The sequence below is a fragment of the Diabrotica undecimpunctata genome, chromosome 7, assembly GCF_040954645.1.
Source record: "Diabrotica undecimpunctata isolate CICGRU chromosome 7, icDiaUnde3, whole genome shotgun sequence".
NCBI classification, from domain to species: Eukaryota; Metazoa; Arthropoda; class Insecta; order Coleoptera; family Chrysomelidae; genus Diabrotica; species Diabrotica undecimpunctata.
The window spans coordinates 124,081,869-124,099,465 of NC_092809.1; the positions used below are offsets into that span (position 1 = coordinate 124,081,869).

Sequence of the window (17,597 nt, forward strand, 5' to 3'; positions counted from 1 at the left end):
GGCAATAGTTCTTTTAAGTTCACACCTCAAATTTCTTTATTTTTACTTTTGAGATTTTTGCTCGTCTTATATAGTACATCATCTTTCTAAAACACTCATTAATATTCAGCTCAGCGGGGTGTTATTGTGCGAGGTGTGAAACTCCATAAAAAAGTGATCTACCTAATTTAAGGAATAATGGAATTATGAAATTTAACACCTCTAACAATAACACCGCGCTGAGCAGAACATTAATGAGCGTTTTAGAAATATGATAGTACTATAATCTTTTCAATCAAATATATGATACCAGTGAAATTCCATCGGACTGGCTAAAATCAATCTTTATTCCTCTACCTAAGAAACCAAACGTTAAGAAATGTAGCGATTGTAGACTCATTAGTTTAATGAGCCATGCCGTTAAAATACTGTTGCATATTCTTCTAAACCGAATTAACAAGTGCGAAGAAATAATTAGTCAAGAGCAGTTCGGGTTCCGGAGATGCCTTGGAACTAGAGAAGCACTATTTTCTATGCAAACACTCCTTCAACGATGTTGGGAGGTAAGAAAACCCGTATATATGTGCTTCATTGATTTTGAAAAGGCATTTGATCGCGTTCAGCATACCAGACTAATTACCGCCTTGCAGAGCATCCAACTAGATGAGAAAGACATCAAACTTATTGCCAACTGATATTAAACCAACAACCGCTGCAGAGAGTTCAGAGATTCAAATACCTTGGATGTTGGATTACCCAAAATCTAGACCCATCCTTCGAAATTCGATGTAGAATTGAACAGGCAAGAAACTCATTTCAAAAATTCAAGCCTCTATTATCCAATAACTCATTAAATTTGGAAATCCGTGAAAAGTTTACAAGATGTTACGTGTGGTCTGTACTTTTGTATGGATGTGAAACTTGGGCTTTAAACACCGATATCATGAATAAAATCGAGGCGTTTGAGATGTGGTTGTATCGAATAAAAATTCCATGGACTATCAGAACTAGAAACGAAGAAGTTCTTCGAAGAATGGGACATCAACGAACTCTATTAAATATTATTAAGAGGCGTAAACTAGAATATCTTGGACATATAATCAGAGGACCAAGATATGAGTTCCTTCGGCTAATTCTCAACGGTAAAATCGAAGGAAAGAAATGGATAGGACGGAAGAAACTCTCTTGGTTGAGGAATTTGCGGCAGTGGACAGGTTTGACAGCGGACCAATTGCTACACGTAGCGCAAGACCGAGATCAGTATGAAAATTTTATAAGCATGGTAGTCGCCGACGTTCCGTAGGGATATGGCACTTTAAGAAGAAGAATAATCTTTTCTTTATTTCAATTTATTTTGCGATTGTTTTCATTTTTTTATAGGAATACTGCAGTCATCAGAGACGAAAATGCCACTAAACCTCTAAAAATTATACTAACAAGTTGAATTTTGCCAAAAATGTCAATTTTAGGACAAAAAAAAACTAAAAAACTGCTTTTACCTCTGGGCTTTCCCCTAAAATTACCCACGTAGAGAGGGTAAACGGAAAAAAATCGATTTAATAGGAATCTGTACGTCACAGAAAAAATGTTTCAAATAAAGATGCAGCTAAGATAATTTTAAACAAAACCGTTTAAACCGTTTAATTTTTTATGTAGAATTAACCGTTCTCTCAGAAACAACGATTGAAGCCATCGACGATTGTAAATGTCAGTTACGCGCGCGAAATCAATGCTCAATAAAATTTTTATCAGCTCGAAGGTAAAAATTTAATATCTTTTGATCCGAGTGTCCTATCGACAAAAATCAAGATGAGTTTTAAAGGTAAAGAGTCCAGCTTTGGTATGCAATTTTTGTGTTTTTGCCACAAATGAACTTAGTTTTTATAAAGGTGTTACATAAATACATGTGGCGCGATTTTTACCATTTTTTTTATTCTCATGAGATCAATACAATGTATCCCGTCATTGACCGGCCACTATGCATTTTCCATAACTAGAATCTAATATTCAAAACCTATAGCATATAATTTTAGTTTTGAGTTTTGGCAACAAATGTGAGGCATTTGAAATATGGTTAAAAACGCTGAATTAAAACTTTACAAACGATCTGAAACGTTTAAAAGTACACGCTTTTAATTACACTAGTACATTCTTCAAAAGTACTAAACTTTTGCTATAAATTCCACCTAAAACCGTCTTCTTGGGGGCATTTTCCGTGACTTGCGATCATTTGTAATGTAAAAGTTAAAATTCTGCGTTTTAAGTCATATTTCAAATGCCTCATATTTGTTGCCAAAAATCGAAATCGAATTTTCATGTTACAGGTTTTGAAGACTAGTCTCCAGCGATAGAAATTTTACTACGACCGGTCAATGAAGCTAGTAAATTTGAATGATCTCAAGAAAATCGTAAAAAATGACAAAAATCGCGCAAAGTTTATTTATAACAGCTTTATAGAAACTGACTTTATTTGCGTCAAAATACAAAAATTGTATACGAAAGCTGCACTTTTCACCTTTAAAACGCATTTTGATTTTTTGTCGATAGCACACTCTGATCAAAAGATATCGAATTTTTACCGTCGAATTGATACAAATTTTATTTAATATTGATTTTGGGCGCGGAACTGACATTCAAAATCGCCGGTCGCTTCAGCGTCATTTCTGAGAGAACGGTTCATTCTACGCAAAAAGTGCTTATAATCATTTTTGTTCAAAATTATCTCAGCTACATTTTTCTAAAACATTTTTTTCTTCGGCGTACAGATTCTTGGTAAATCGATTTTCTTGTGTAGTTCCCCCTAAAAGTCCCCTACGAGGAGGGTTTTAGGGGGAAGTCCGTGGGTTAAAGTGGTAAACTTGTTTTTTTGGTCCCAAAATTGACCTTTTTAGCAAAATTTAGCATGTATGTATGATTTTTAAAGGTCAAATCTCTGATGATTGAACTAGAATACATAATTTATTTTGATTGAAGCATAAAATGATGCAACTCTGCATTAAATCTTTGTACCTCCTTAGCTTTGTTCTTATATTTGAATAATGATATTTCTATTTGAAGACATGGTGTATTTCGGTATTCGCAATATGATTTTGTGTATAACCTTTCCCTTAAATTGGTTGCTTTTAATTATGTACCATATTAATTTTTTGTGCCAAATCTATAAGTAATAATCAGTAACAGATATTATTATATTTTTTTTTTGTTTCTTTTTTTCAAATCGTTTTGTTAAATATCAATTCGTAAATGAGCGAATTTTCAGTGTTTAATTCACTTTTTCTTAACCTTTTTCAATATTTTAAACACGTCTATCGTCTGGTCTATAAGCCTAGCATATTCCAAAAATCCAGTTGAGATAATGTTGAACATTACTTCTTAAGCGAGAACGACTTGGAGGAGTAGATTAGGGTAAAATTTCATGAATAAACAAGGCAAACAGTACAAGGACTCATTACAATTTATACAAACTTGTTCTTTAATGGGATTTAAAGTTGAGGGAATGCAACTGGAAATAATAAGACAGGGATTTAGAGTATTCTTTTTAATTCCCCAGACATACGTTTAAACCGCTAATGGATATAGTTATATATTTTATTTATAGTTGTAGGAGTAGGTGTTATTTATATGTTATGGTCAATATGTTTAAAAAACATCCAGATCTAAAACAAAAAATATTATCATAAATACATAATTATTACATTTGTGGGGAACTACCCATAAATGTAATTAACAGTACTTTATTTAATGGATTTACTTCGAGGCCGGAAATCGTTCTGAAGACATTAATTATTTATAAATACAAAAATAATAATTTTTCGTGGTATTTAATGTTTGGACATTGTATTGTAACTTATAGTCAGCGACTTTTGGGTTCATCATAAGTTCTCTTTATACCGTAAAACCGCTTGCCTTTTTAAAATAATAAAATGTATTGTTGTTGAAATACCACTGTATAGTCGGTTCGCTATATTTACGCGGGTTTCGGATTAAAAATTTTATTGTAAGTACCCAGTTTTAATTACCTGCTCTTTGGGGAAATATCAACTGGTCAAATGAAATGAAAAATAATCCATAACTTTTTTTAAATTAAATAATAATGGAAAATCTTTTATATAATTGACAGTATAATAAGGAGAATTACTTCATTAATGGAGTCTAATGTGGCTAATATAAACCTAATAATAATTTTATATTACACTTCACACAGAAAATATGGTCTATGTATATTTGTTCCATGGAGAGAATTTCTAATGAAAAATAAAAAAATTTAACTTGCCAACAAAAATGAAAATCAGTCATTATCATCAAAAATATCATAATCGTCATCATCATCACTGGCATCACCATTAATTGTTATTATGATTGGACTTATTTCGTTTATTTTATTTTCACGAGTCCACCAATCTTCTATTTTAGTTTCTCGCACTTGAATATACAGTTGCACCACACTTCTATAGTTACAATTGAAAGTGCCTTTCGCCAAGTTTCCCGAACTGCGTCGTCGCTATAACCGTTAGGCCCAATATGGTTGTCATAATATTGTTTTGCTATTCCCCACATATATTCGATGGGATTAAACTGGCAATGATACGGTGGCAGACGTAAAACTTGATGACCGTAACTTTCAATAATCTGATCCACAACAAAGGTTTTTGGTTTTGCGTGGATATTTGCCAAGCGTAATAATTCTGATTTTAAAATATGTTGTGTTAATGGTATATGTTCCTTTGTCAACCATTCTTTAATTTTATTAACAGTCCAAGAATTCGTTGGACTTTTGTTTAATACTTCAGAATGGTAAGGTGCATTGTTTAAAATAATTACGCTGGGCTCACTTAAACCTGGGAGAAGTTTTTCATGTAACCATTTTACAAACATTTCTGTGTTCATATTATCGTGATAGTCACTTGATTTTGATTTAAATGAAAATATTAAATCAGCACCTTCTATAAAACCCGATTTTCCTCATGCATGTAAAATTATGTGTCGCTTCCCATCTCCATCAGTATGTTTGATAGACTTTACGTTATCATCTTGCCATATTCTCTTGGTTGCACCCCTAGAAAATATCCATGTTTCGTCTAAATATATAAAATTTGCCCTTTCTTCTTTTAATTTAGAATATTTTCTTAGAAAGTTAATTCTTTAATTCTTTTATGCACAACAGAACTTCTTTCACAAAGGGCTTTTCTGTTATCCTCCTTTTGAAATTTGAAACCCAAATTATGTATCACTTGCCATAGACTTGTTCTACCAATTTCGTCAAATTTTCTATCTTTTAATTCCGAGAGAATTGCATTTAAGGTCATATGTTCCTTGTTGGCTCGCATTCGATAAATGGTATCACGAATTTCAAATTTTTTTCCATCTGGAATATCTTTCGTTTTCAATGATAGGCGAGTTTTTCGGTGATCTTCTTTCGGCCGTTCATTATTGCGATTTTGTAATACTCCTCTTAGTTTGGTTTCACTAATTCCTAGAGCATCACATACGCGTTGTTGAACAGACATTACCGATTTCAAAGGACCGCTATTTTCTTTTTCATCCGTAAAATACTTATGTACACTACAAATTAGACTATCTACATCTAACACACGTCTAGGCATTTTTAAATATTTCCACCAAACATACAATGTCCACACTGGCAAAGAATCAATTCAACTGCAATATTGTAACAAATTTATACCTACCCTAATGTTATTTTAATGTATTTTAAAATATGACCATTAATGCAGTTTTTACCTAATTTTCTGGGAAGTCGTTTACTGCAACTGGTTATCAATGAGTCATTAGCATAATTTTGTTAATCCGAAACCCGCGTAAATATAGCGAACCGACTATAGTTATAATTCCTCAGTTTCTTCGTTTTTTCAATAATTCATTATGAAGTGATATAAGGTTGAATGCTTGAATAAATGAATTTTAATCAAATAAAAGGCCGATATCGAGCACACTTTTTATTAAATCTTGTCCAAGTACTTTCTCTTCTAGGGCATCTTCAGGGGCATTTCGTCAAATTAGGCTATCCAATAATATATAATATAGAACGTCATAAACATTAAATAATACATTAACACAACATGAAACAAGAACCAACAGTTTAAAAAATTATTGAAAATGGACGAAGCTACATATTGGGTCACATCAGGTGCCACCTAATTCAGTTCTACAAAAATTTACTAGTAGTTGAAACAGCACAAGAACATCCTGCTGAAAACACCAACATGCAAAATAATGATATATTCCGTCCCATTACTGAAGAAAAGTAGGTGGGCATTTAACACCTTTCTATTTAAAAAAGAAAAAAAAATAATTTGCTGCGTTTCGTTTTTTTATAATAATATTATACTTTTAGATTAAGTTTTCCGTTTTGTTATATACAGATTTTTTGTATAAATAAACAAATAAAACTAATACTTGCGTTTTCTTAACGTTTTTACTAAATATCTTAAAATGTTGGTTTTGGCACTTAGCTAATTTGAAAATTTTTTTATGGTGTGGTAAATATTGTTACTATTTATAGTCATCATTTGAGTATTTGCCATCACCTGCAAATCACTGGTAAAGAGATCTACCGCTACATCCACACTAAAACAAAATTTTTAAAAGGGAACATTTTTTTTAAACTTCATTTCGAATAATATATAAAAAACATTCTTTGCATAATGCTAGTCAATGTCAGCGCAAAATTCAATGTTAACTTTTTTCTCACTAAAATGGAATAAACCATAGTCTAAAATTGGCTCCATTTTTTTGGAAGATGAAAAATCCACATTGTCCTTGCTACTATTTACTTCTGGCTGTGAGGTAATGTCAGATGAATATGAATGTATAGAATCTGGATCCTAAACTGAATCGTCAGAATTTTTAGAAATTCAAAATTAAATGAGTCTGTTGATGATATTCATGTTTGTTTGATGTTGTTTGAATTCAATATGTGATATTAAACTGGAAGCATTATTTATGCTTGAATTGGATCGAGTGCTACACTTGACTGAAGATGGCACAAGTAAAATATTGTTTTCTACATCAGAATTACTTTCATAATCTCTGACATGTAAGAATTATTATTACCGGTATCATCCAGGCCTTTATTTACAAACTCTTCCAGTTGTCTTGCAGTAAGAGGAGATTTCCATCGTCTTTTCGTTCACTGAAAAAAAAAATTTGTCCTAATATTTACCCAGAACATCTTCAAATATCCAAAAACTTATAAAAGATTCATTTTCGTATGAAAGACTAGAAGGTACAGTAACATTCTCACAAAATGCAGTACCTCCATTTATTTTTGTATTCATGGAAAATAATTTTCAAATTGGTAAATAAATTTGGCTAGATTTGTTAGCGATGTGTTGAATAGTTTGTAACTACTTTTACAAATTAATATTACTTACACGTTATTATGGGAAAACATTCTTCATGCCATATTTTACACTACTACACCTGTTATTATTAAATATTTCAATAAACAAATCAATAAAAACTAAAATCAATTATTATTACATTAATACCGATAAACTACTCTGCACAAATAATCACTGGTAGCTATGTTTACCGCTCAACGACCTTTACTTCGGCGCAGACATACGCTACTCGGGTTTTGTTTAATTTCACCAAAAATCCTTTATAACTGTATGTTTGTGTCTAATACTCATCTTATAAGTTAAAAAAATAATCTCTAGCAACACTGCTACTATTTACTTCTGGCTGTGAGGTAATGTCAGATGAATATGAATGTATAGAATCTGGATCCTAAACTGAATCGTCAGAATTTTTAGAAATTCAAAATTAACTGAGTCTGTTGATGATATTCATGTTTGTTTGATGTTGTTTGAATTCAATATGTGATATTAAACTGGAAGCATTATTTATGCTTGAATTGGATCGAATGCTTCACTTGACTGAAGATGGCACAAGTAAAATATTGTTTTCTACATCAGAATTACTTTCATAATCTCTGACATGTAAGAATTATTATCACCGGTATCATCCAGGCCTTTATTTACAAACTCTTCCAGTTGTCTTGCAGTAAGAGGGGATTTCCATCGTCTTTTCGCTCACTGAAAAAAAAAATTGTCCTAATATTTACCCAGAACATCTTCAAATGTCCAAAAACTTATGAAAGATTCATTTTCGTATGAAAGACTAGAAGGTACAGTAACATTCTCACAAAAATGCAGTTCCTCCATTTATTTTTGTATTCATGGAAAATAATTTTCAAATTGGTAAATAAATTTGGCTAGATTTGTTAGCAATGTGTTGAATAGTTTGTAACTACTTTTACAAATTAATATTACTTACACGTTATTATGGGAAAACATTCTTAATGTCATATTTTACACTACTACACCTGTTATTATTAAATATTTCAATAAGCAAACCAATAAAAACTAAAATAAATTATTATCACATTAATACCGATAAACTACTCTGCACAAATAATCACTGGTAGCTATGTTTACCGCTCAACGACCTTTACTTCGGCGCAGGCATACGCTACTCGGGTTTTGTTTAATTTCACCAAAAATTATTTATAACTGTATGTTTGTGTCTAATACTCATCTTATAAGTTAAAAAAATAATCTCTAGCAACACTGCTACTATTTACTTCTGGCTGTGAGGTAATGTCAGATGAATATGAATGTATAGAATCTGGATCCTAAACTGAATCGTCAGAATTTTTAGAAATTCAAAATTAAATGAGTCTGTTGATGATATTCATGTTTGTTTGATGTTGTTTGAATTCAATATGTGATATTAAACTGGAAGCATTATTTATGCTTGAATTGGATCGAGTGCTACACTTGACTGAAGATGGCACAAGTAAAATATTGTTTTCTACATCAGAATTACTTTCATAATCTCTGACATGTAAGAATTATTATCACCGGTATCATCCAGGCCTTTATTTACAAACTCTTCCAGTTGTCTTGCAGTAAGAGGAGATTTCCATCGTCTTTTCGCTCACTGAAAAAATTTGTCCTAATATTTACCCAGAACATCTTCAAATGTCCAAAAACTTATAAAAGATTCATTTTCGTATGAAAGACTAGAAGGTGCAGTAACATTCTCACAAAATGCAGTTCTTCCATTTATTTTTGTATTCATGGAAAATAATTTTCAAATTGGTAAATAAATTTGGCTAGATTTGTTAGCAATGTGTTGAATAGTTTGTAACTTCTTTTACAAATTAATATTACTTACACGTTATTATGGGAAAACATTCTTCATGCCATATTTTACACTACTACACCTGTTATTATTAAATATTTCAATAAACAAACCAATAAAAACTAAAATAAATTATTATCACATTAATACCGATAAACTACTCTGCACAAATAATAACTGGTAGCTATGTTTACCGCTCAACTACTTCGGCGCAGGCATACGCTACTCGGGTTTTGTTCAATTTCACCAAAAATCCTTTATAACTGTAGGTTTGTGTCTAATACTCATCTTATAAGTTAAAAAAATAATCTCTAGCAACACTGGTAAATATAGCTACCACTGATCCTTAAAGGGTTAAATGACTTTTAGTTATCTGTGACAAAAAGATCCAAATCATAGGAACAGTAGCGCACCTAGAATATTCCTGTGGTTTTGGTTCGGCATTTGAAAATTTGTTTTAACCTACCTCCATTTTGAGTCCTTAAAATTTGTGAGTAACAGTGTCAGAATAGTGCCCTGGAGGGGGGGTTTAACCCCTAAAACCCCCTGGGTGCGCCACTGCATAGGAACAGGAAACCATTTAGAATTAATATAAAAATATAAAAGGAAATAATTGATGAAACAATATGTGGGTATTACTAAAACGAAATTGAAGCAAATAATGGAATGAGAAAAAGAGGTTTTTGAAAGAACAAATTTAAAACTTTAAAAAAGAACAAAGACAGAAGTTGAAATAGCAGTTGAAGATGAAGTTCATAATTCGAATGAGTCGGTGATATTCGATGGTGAACTGATTTTGAAAATTAATTGTTTTACGTATCTAGAATAGATATAATAAGGCAATATAAACACAGATACAGATAAAGTTATTACATATTATCTAACGTGGTAAAAATTTTAAATACTATATTGGGAAAAGTTTTAAAAAAAATGCAGCAGATGCCAATATTAAATTTTTAGTTAAATACACTACTGTTACTACATTATACATCTACATTATACATTCACATGCAGAATTTATTCATTGTCATTTGGTGCTTTTACAATCCCCATTCACCATTTTTATTTTAAACAAACTAGCATTAAACGAAAAATAAGTAGACGTTCAGTGATAGAAATAATAAAACCGTGGATGTGCCTCATAAAACTAAAGAAAATCTCTTTCCCGGATAAAGTAATTTCGATGTAGGTGAGTTTACACTACCATTACAGATATGGGGCCATAAAGGCTACCGAAAATGATTATGATCTATGCAAACTACCGTAATAGCTAGTCCTGTGTCAGTCGCTTTATATCTGTGGCTCACATCAAGAGCTTAACAAGAAATTTATTGCGATGTGTATCTGTATATGCTGCGCTGTTTTTTGGTTTAAACTAACTCCCACTTACTTTAATTTGATCCTATATTGTAGAAGAAGAGACAGATTACAAAATACATACAGGATGTGTAAAACATTTTATACAGAGCTTTTCTATATTAGACTGACAGCACGCTCTATCTAAGAGAGTTCTTGCTGATTTATGAAATTTAACAACAGGTCTTTAATTAGCGCTTCTTAAGTGTTTTTAAAGTATTTTCTAGTGGCATGTTTAAGTTAAATATTGTATTGTATTTATATAAGATTAAACCACAATTGATTGTAACAAAAATTAAAATGGAGAAATATAAATATTGGGAAAGACATGAAAGGCAGAATTTACAAAACAGTCATCAGACCAATAATGACATACACGGCAGAAACACGACCTGACACAGAGAGAACAAAAAGGATTTTAGAAACAGCAAAGAGGAAAACACTTAGAAGAATTGATAATAAAACACTATGGGACAGAGCTAGAAGTACAGATATACAACGTAGATGCAAGGTGGAGAACATCAAGAAGTGGGTAAGCAATGGAAGAGTAGAATGGAACGATCATGTAAGCTGAATGGCAAGAAATAGAGTAGTAAAAATGACAAGAGACGATTCCCCAATAGGAAGACGATCAGTAGAAATACCACGAAAACGATTTAAGATAACAGTCACAGTAGACATTAATACAATTGTTATTTTGTTTATTTTTTGTGGTCATCTTTCACAATTGGAAATTAATTGATTATTCAATGGAAACGTATGCACTGATACAGAAAAAGTAAAAATCGAAGTTTGTTAAATGTTTATGAAATTTAAAAAAACAAAAAAGATATGAATAAAAATGTTCAATACCCCTCCTAAACGAGCCGCTTTAAAAAATGTATTCAGGCCAAACGATTGGTTACATTCGAATAATAAATGTATAGGATGCTATCACATAAACGACAACCATTTTGAAGATATTTCAATTAAACTGGTGTTAGGGCGCCATCTTTTAAAGGTTTTAAGAAACATTTTTTGATAAGGCCATTTAGATCAAATGGATATAAAAGGAGTTGCTCAATTTTTAGTTTTCTTTTGTGAAGAGTGTTTGTGGACATCTTGTATTAGCAAATGTATGGTAAACATATTAGATTTGTAAAAATTTTATTAGGAAAATTGTTAAGATATAAATAACAACATACACAACGTTAAGTTATATTGTTCTGCCGTAAAGTTTCCTAAAATCTAAACCAATGTCATTTTTTGCATGGTATAGCTGTTTTTTTTTAATGGCTGTAAATTAATTTATAAATTTTGTTTAAATATGTGTTTTTCGAACTATTACCACATAATAAATAACAATCAGAATGCCCACTCTCAGATGCCGGATTGACAAATTTGTGACAAGCTACGACCGAACTGTAATTTAAATTTAAAAGGTTAATAATTTAATAAATTTGAAATAATTTAAGCTATTCTTCAACTTAAAGTACGACATAAAATATTGTATATTATGTCTATGGTTGTCGTAAATAAATTAAACCGTGTTAATTTTTCTGCACGGTAATTCTATCAACAAAAATATTATTCAATTTCGAAGGGGCTTTAAGAAATTGTTATGTTTAAATTCTGGTACTGAAAACTATAAAGGTGATGCAGATCACCTTATATTCAGATTTTTCTAAACGAAGTGAAGTATTTGAGTCCACACTAGCACATAACGCACCCGATCATGGCATCGGCGGCTGAAGTAGATGGAACTGCTTTTATAGATGTAGACGGCCCAGCCTCCTTCTTTTCTAAAGATTCGACACATTCGTCAGCTTCGATTTGCACCGCCGTTGTCATTGTTGATGATGCAGCAGCGCTTGTTTCACCTGTTTACATTTCACGGATACACTCTGTAATCATGTCATCTGGAGCGAGCTCATCCGGCTCGTAATCTGGGTCAATGTCTGGATCATCACTGCTATAATCACCTTCTGACGAATCCGTTTTAACAGAGTCCATAAGTTCTTGGATTTCATCTTCGGTAATTACCGACAAATTAAACTTATTTTTTCTCCAGTTGTTATTGCCCGCCATGTCAAAATTTTCCACTTTTATAGTATTTGTTAAAGTTGTATACTCGAGTATGGGGGACTATTTTCTACTATAATAAAAATCGTAATTTTAAAAATCAATTATTAACATAAAAAAATTATATTATATATTTATATTATATATATATATATATATATATATATATATATATATATATATATATATATACATATGTATTTATATAATATTTATATATTATCAATAATATATTTACATTTTACATTATTTTTACATTTATATTATTTACAAATCCCAAACACTGAACACCCTAACACACGCTACCAATGAACTTTCTAACACACACCAGATAAAATTTCACTAAAAAACCCTGGTTCCTTTTAAAACATGGCTGATTCCGTCTCCGTCAGCGCGAATGAGATGCGGTTATTTATCTCGCCAATCAGAATGGGCATTCTTATTATTTTATTATTCTGTGGCATGGTCTAGCAGTTTTTTTAATAACTGTAAATTAATTTATAAATTTTGTTTAAATATGTGTTTTTAGAACTATTGTATGTGATAATTAAATAAGTAAAATTTTAAATAAAAAAAAAAATTTAAAAATTTTAGTCATAAATGGTGCATTAAAAATACTTTCTTAAAAAATCAAAACGATTTCCAGTATTTTTGTTTCTTTGGTAATTATTAAAATATACCAAAACCACAATAGAAAAGTTATAGTTGATTAAAAAATAAATATTTTGATTTATCATATTTGAAAATTGATTTTAACTACATATCACAGATCACTACTGGTCTGTGCTACATATTAAATAAACGAAATGACGTAACAATGATGATGCGTTGTCATGTTATATTGAAGTTTTGAATCTAATTCAAAAAGCTGTTTTATTTTTAACAAAACATTGTATGTTTCTTGTTTTGATGTTTTTAAAAGTAATGTTTTTATCAAAAAATGTGTTTGATAAAAATTAACAATATCGTTTTCGCATTGTTCTGGAAATATCAAAAGATATTTCGGTTAGTCAAGAGCCAATTTAACCTAAAAACTTGACAGCTTGACGTCATATTGTGGCGTATTGAAATAAACGTCAGACATAATTTGATTAATTAGATATTGCGCAACTATTTTGTAATTAATATGCCCACTAATATTATTCCTGACAATCTACAAGATCTTAGAGCATGTTTAGTTTGTTCGCTAATAAAAACCATGCACCAATTCAAAAAAGATGGATGCAACAATTGCGAAACTTTTTTGAAGCTGAAGAATAATATGGACAACATATATGATTGTACGAGTTCAAATTTTAAGGGCATGGTCTGTATGATGAATTCTAAGGATAGTTGGGTTTGTAAGTGGCAAAGAATACAGCAGTTCTCTCCGGGTATGTATGCCATTTCAGTCTGTGGACGTCTTCCGAGGGCTGTTTTAAGAGACATGCGAAACCGTGGTGTTTCTTACAAAAACCGGGATACAAGTAATTAGATTAATTAAACTTTGTATTTTTTATTAATATTAATTGGTTTATAAAAAGAATATGTTCGTTAAATGATGTGTAAAAAATATCGTTCAAATGCCAGAATTATTGTAATTACATTAAAAAATAAAAATAACAAGCATGGGTTTTTTTATTTGCTGTTTTAAATTTCTTTATATGAAGATTTATTAGTTCGTGAGTTTACACTGACTAAGCAAAGTACTATGACATATTATTATTGGCCCCCAGTTCGTGGCAGACCTTAGATGATGCTAAAAATCTATGCGAAGAGAGCTAGTACCCACCCGAAAGTGAAAAAAAAATAACCAATAATTTAGGGTAGATTTCGGTTAGAGAAGCACATATACATATAATACAAATAGACTAAGCACTGCAATATAGCAGTCCCTGCATATCTTTCTAATGGGCTGGGTTTATCGACCACGTAACCTACATGAACAACTGAAAGGTCTGGTTAGGAATATTTAGACACTATTGGACCATTTTTCTACGAGGAAAATTTATATTCAAAAAAGTTTTTAGACTTGCTACAAGAAGAGATTTTAAGGAGAATAGCTCACGATGATGAAGAAATCTGGTTTCAAGTGGATGGATTCCCTGCGCACAATAACTGGGAGGTTAAGGAATTCCTTAGAAACTGCTTTAATAATTCTTTAATTGGACCTACCTTTAATATTAAGTGGCCTCCGAGATAGGAAGATCTAGCTGTAAACTGTTATTTTATCTGAGGGCATCTAAAATAAAAACTCTTTTCTGGCGAAAAATTTACAGATATTGAAGCACTAAAAATTCAAATTATTGAAGTGTTTAAAAATAACGCCACGCGTTCTGGCTAATGCTAGACGAAAATTTTACAATCGATTGGGGTACTTTTTAGTACAAAATGGCGGATTTTTTTATATATTTTTGTTATAGTTTTATGTTTAGAAATTATCATAACTTATTTTTAGGAATAAGGATCACAGTAAAAGTAAAGTAAAGTTTGTGTAACCTTCTGGCTAAACGTCTAATGTTAGAGTTTTTAGGTCGCGCAAGCGCCCCTAACATGACTTAACGACTACTTTCGTAGCCAAGACCGACGGCTTTACGTGCCCTCCGAAGCACGGTGGGAGCTCAGTTAAATTAGAAATTGAAAATTTTGTCGGTGCGGGGATTCGAACCCGGGCCCTCCAGCTTGTTAAGCCAGTAACATAGCCACTGAGCTACGGCTGCTACCAAGGATCACAATAAAACTATATTGAAATTCTTTGAATCGTTGTATAACCTGGAATTGAATTGGAGTATATTAGAATATCTTACTTTAAATCTGGCAGTTTAAATCTGGCAGTGCTCGCATTATTGCCTGAATACAACATTATTGCGATTTTTCCAACTGAGTCTTCTTCTTCTTCATGTGCCTTGTCAGTTCCGAACGTTGGCAATCAACATGGCTATTCTGACTTTGTTTACGGCAGATCTGAATAGTTCAGCAGATGACAATCCGAACCATTGCCGCAAGTTTTGGAGCCACGAGTGTCTTCTCCTCCCTGGACCCCTTCTGCTGTCTATTTTCCCTTGAACGATCAGCTGTAGTACTCTATATTTATTATGTCTCATAACGTGACCCAAGTATTCCAACTTTCTTTTCTTTATACTTATTCCTACTTCTCTCTCTTTATCTATCCGGCGTAGTACCTGTTCGTTGGTCACGTGCTCAGTCCAGGATATACGTAATATACGTCGGTAAGCCCACATTTCGAAGGCCTCTACTTTTTTCATCAATGTTGCGGTCATTGTCCACGCCTCCATTCCATATAACAAAACCGGGAATACATAACATTTCAGAAGTCGAATTTTGAGAGGTAGGGTGAGGCTTTTAGAGGTGAAAATTTGCTTCATGCTAGTGAACGATGCTCTTGGCTTTTCTACTCTTATACGTATTTCCTTCGCTTGATCCCAATTTGAGTTGACTGTTGTTCCCAAATAGATGTACGAATCCACGTGTTCAATTCTTTCATTGTCTAATATCAGTTGCTGTGGTGGTTGTTGGGTTTTGCTTACTAACATCCATTTGGTTTTTGTGATATTTAGTCTGAGTCCGTATTGTGCACTTGTTTTTTGTATCTTACTCATTAGGCAACTTAGTTCCTCCAACTGTGTACATTTCATTAACTCTATTGCTTTGTAAACAACATAATTTATTGTTTATAAAGTAATATTTATTGTTCAGTAGTAGTAGTAGTAGCTAGCACTGCAGAGAGAGAACCAAACATTCTAAAGTCAGAGGTAGAAAAAGCATTAAAAAAGCAAGTAAAAAATAGAAAATCTCCTGGCACAGACTGGAGATGTTGGAGTAAATGTTATGCATATGATCTGCAAAAAGATTTGGGAAACCGGAGAGTGGCCCAATGACTGGACAACATCCACTTTCATCCCTATATTCAAAAAAGTAACTCCGTTAGATTGCAGCAACTACAGAACGGTAACCCTAATATCTCATGCAAGCAAGGTTCTACTTCATGTAATACATGAAAAGACTAGAAGCTTTTCTACTGCCTCAGATATCAGAAGAACAAGCGGGATTTGTCCCAGGAAAAGGCACAAGAGAATACATCCTTAATATCAGACAGCTAATCGAAAAAATTCCTGAATTCAATACTCCTATGCTTATGTGCTCTGTAGATTACACAAAGGCCTTCGATAAAGTCAAATGGCAGCAGCTATGGTCCATACTAGCGGAAATGGGAAAACCCCACCACTTAATTCAACTAATTAGAAGTCTATATGAAATTAATAAGTACACAGTAAAAATAAACAACACCCATTCCGATCATTTCAGAACAGAGGCAGGTGTCAGGCAGGGATGCATAATCTCGCCAACTCTGCTTAATATCTACAAACACATTATACGAAAGGTACTAGACGGATGGAAGGGTGGAATATCAGTAGGAGGTCAAAAAATCAGTAATTTGAGATATGCTGATGACACTTTAATAATCGCGGCAAATCAAGAAGAAATGGAAGATATAATGAGATGTCTGGAGGAGAAAAGCAAAACATATGGACTAAAACTAAATAGGAGTAAGACAAAGATCATGATAGTAGACAGAGCTGGAAATAATCTTCAATACATTAATGAAATTGGGAGCTTTGAAGTAGTAAATAGTTTCATACACCTGGGGTTCCTAATAACAAATGACGGAGGGTGTGACAGAGAGATACGTAGAAGGTTGACTATTGCTAAAACAGCTATGATGAAACTGGTAACAATTTGGAAAAATTCTAGCATAACAATATACACGATAAAAATAAACTAGACGCTTTTGAAATGTGGGTATACCGCAGCATGTTAAGAATAATCTGGATTGATCATCGCACTAACGTATCGATATTAGCACAACTTAAAGTAAAGGATAGATTGCTTAAACAAATACAACAGAGATATTTACAGTATTTTGGACACATTGTTAGAAGAACAGGTACGATGGAAAAACTGATAGTCGAGGGTAGAGTGGAAGGAAAGAGACCTAGGGAAAGATCTCCAAGCCGTTGGGTAGATCAAACAAA

General features: G+C 32.2%; 2 protein-coding genes across 3 annotated transcripts in view; both read left to right on the forward strand.

The window, feature by feature from the left end:
- Positions 1-17,597, forward strand: part of LOC140445775 (netrin-1-like) — an 879,901-nt gene that overhangs the window by 845,167 nt on the left and 17,137 nt on the right. The gene's annotated exons all lie outside the window — the stretch shown is intronic.
- Positions 13,631-14,165, forward strand: LOC140445776 (transcription elongation factor SPT4-A-like). Its single transcript, XM_072538114.1, has one exon. The coding sequence runs from the start codon at positions 13,691-13,693 to the stop codon at positions 14,036-14,038; it is 348 nt and encodes a 115-aa protein (XP_072394215.1). The 5' UTR covers positions 13,631-13,690; the 3' UTR covers positions 14,039-14,165.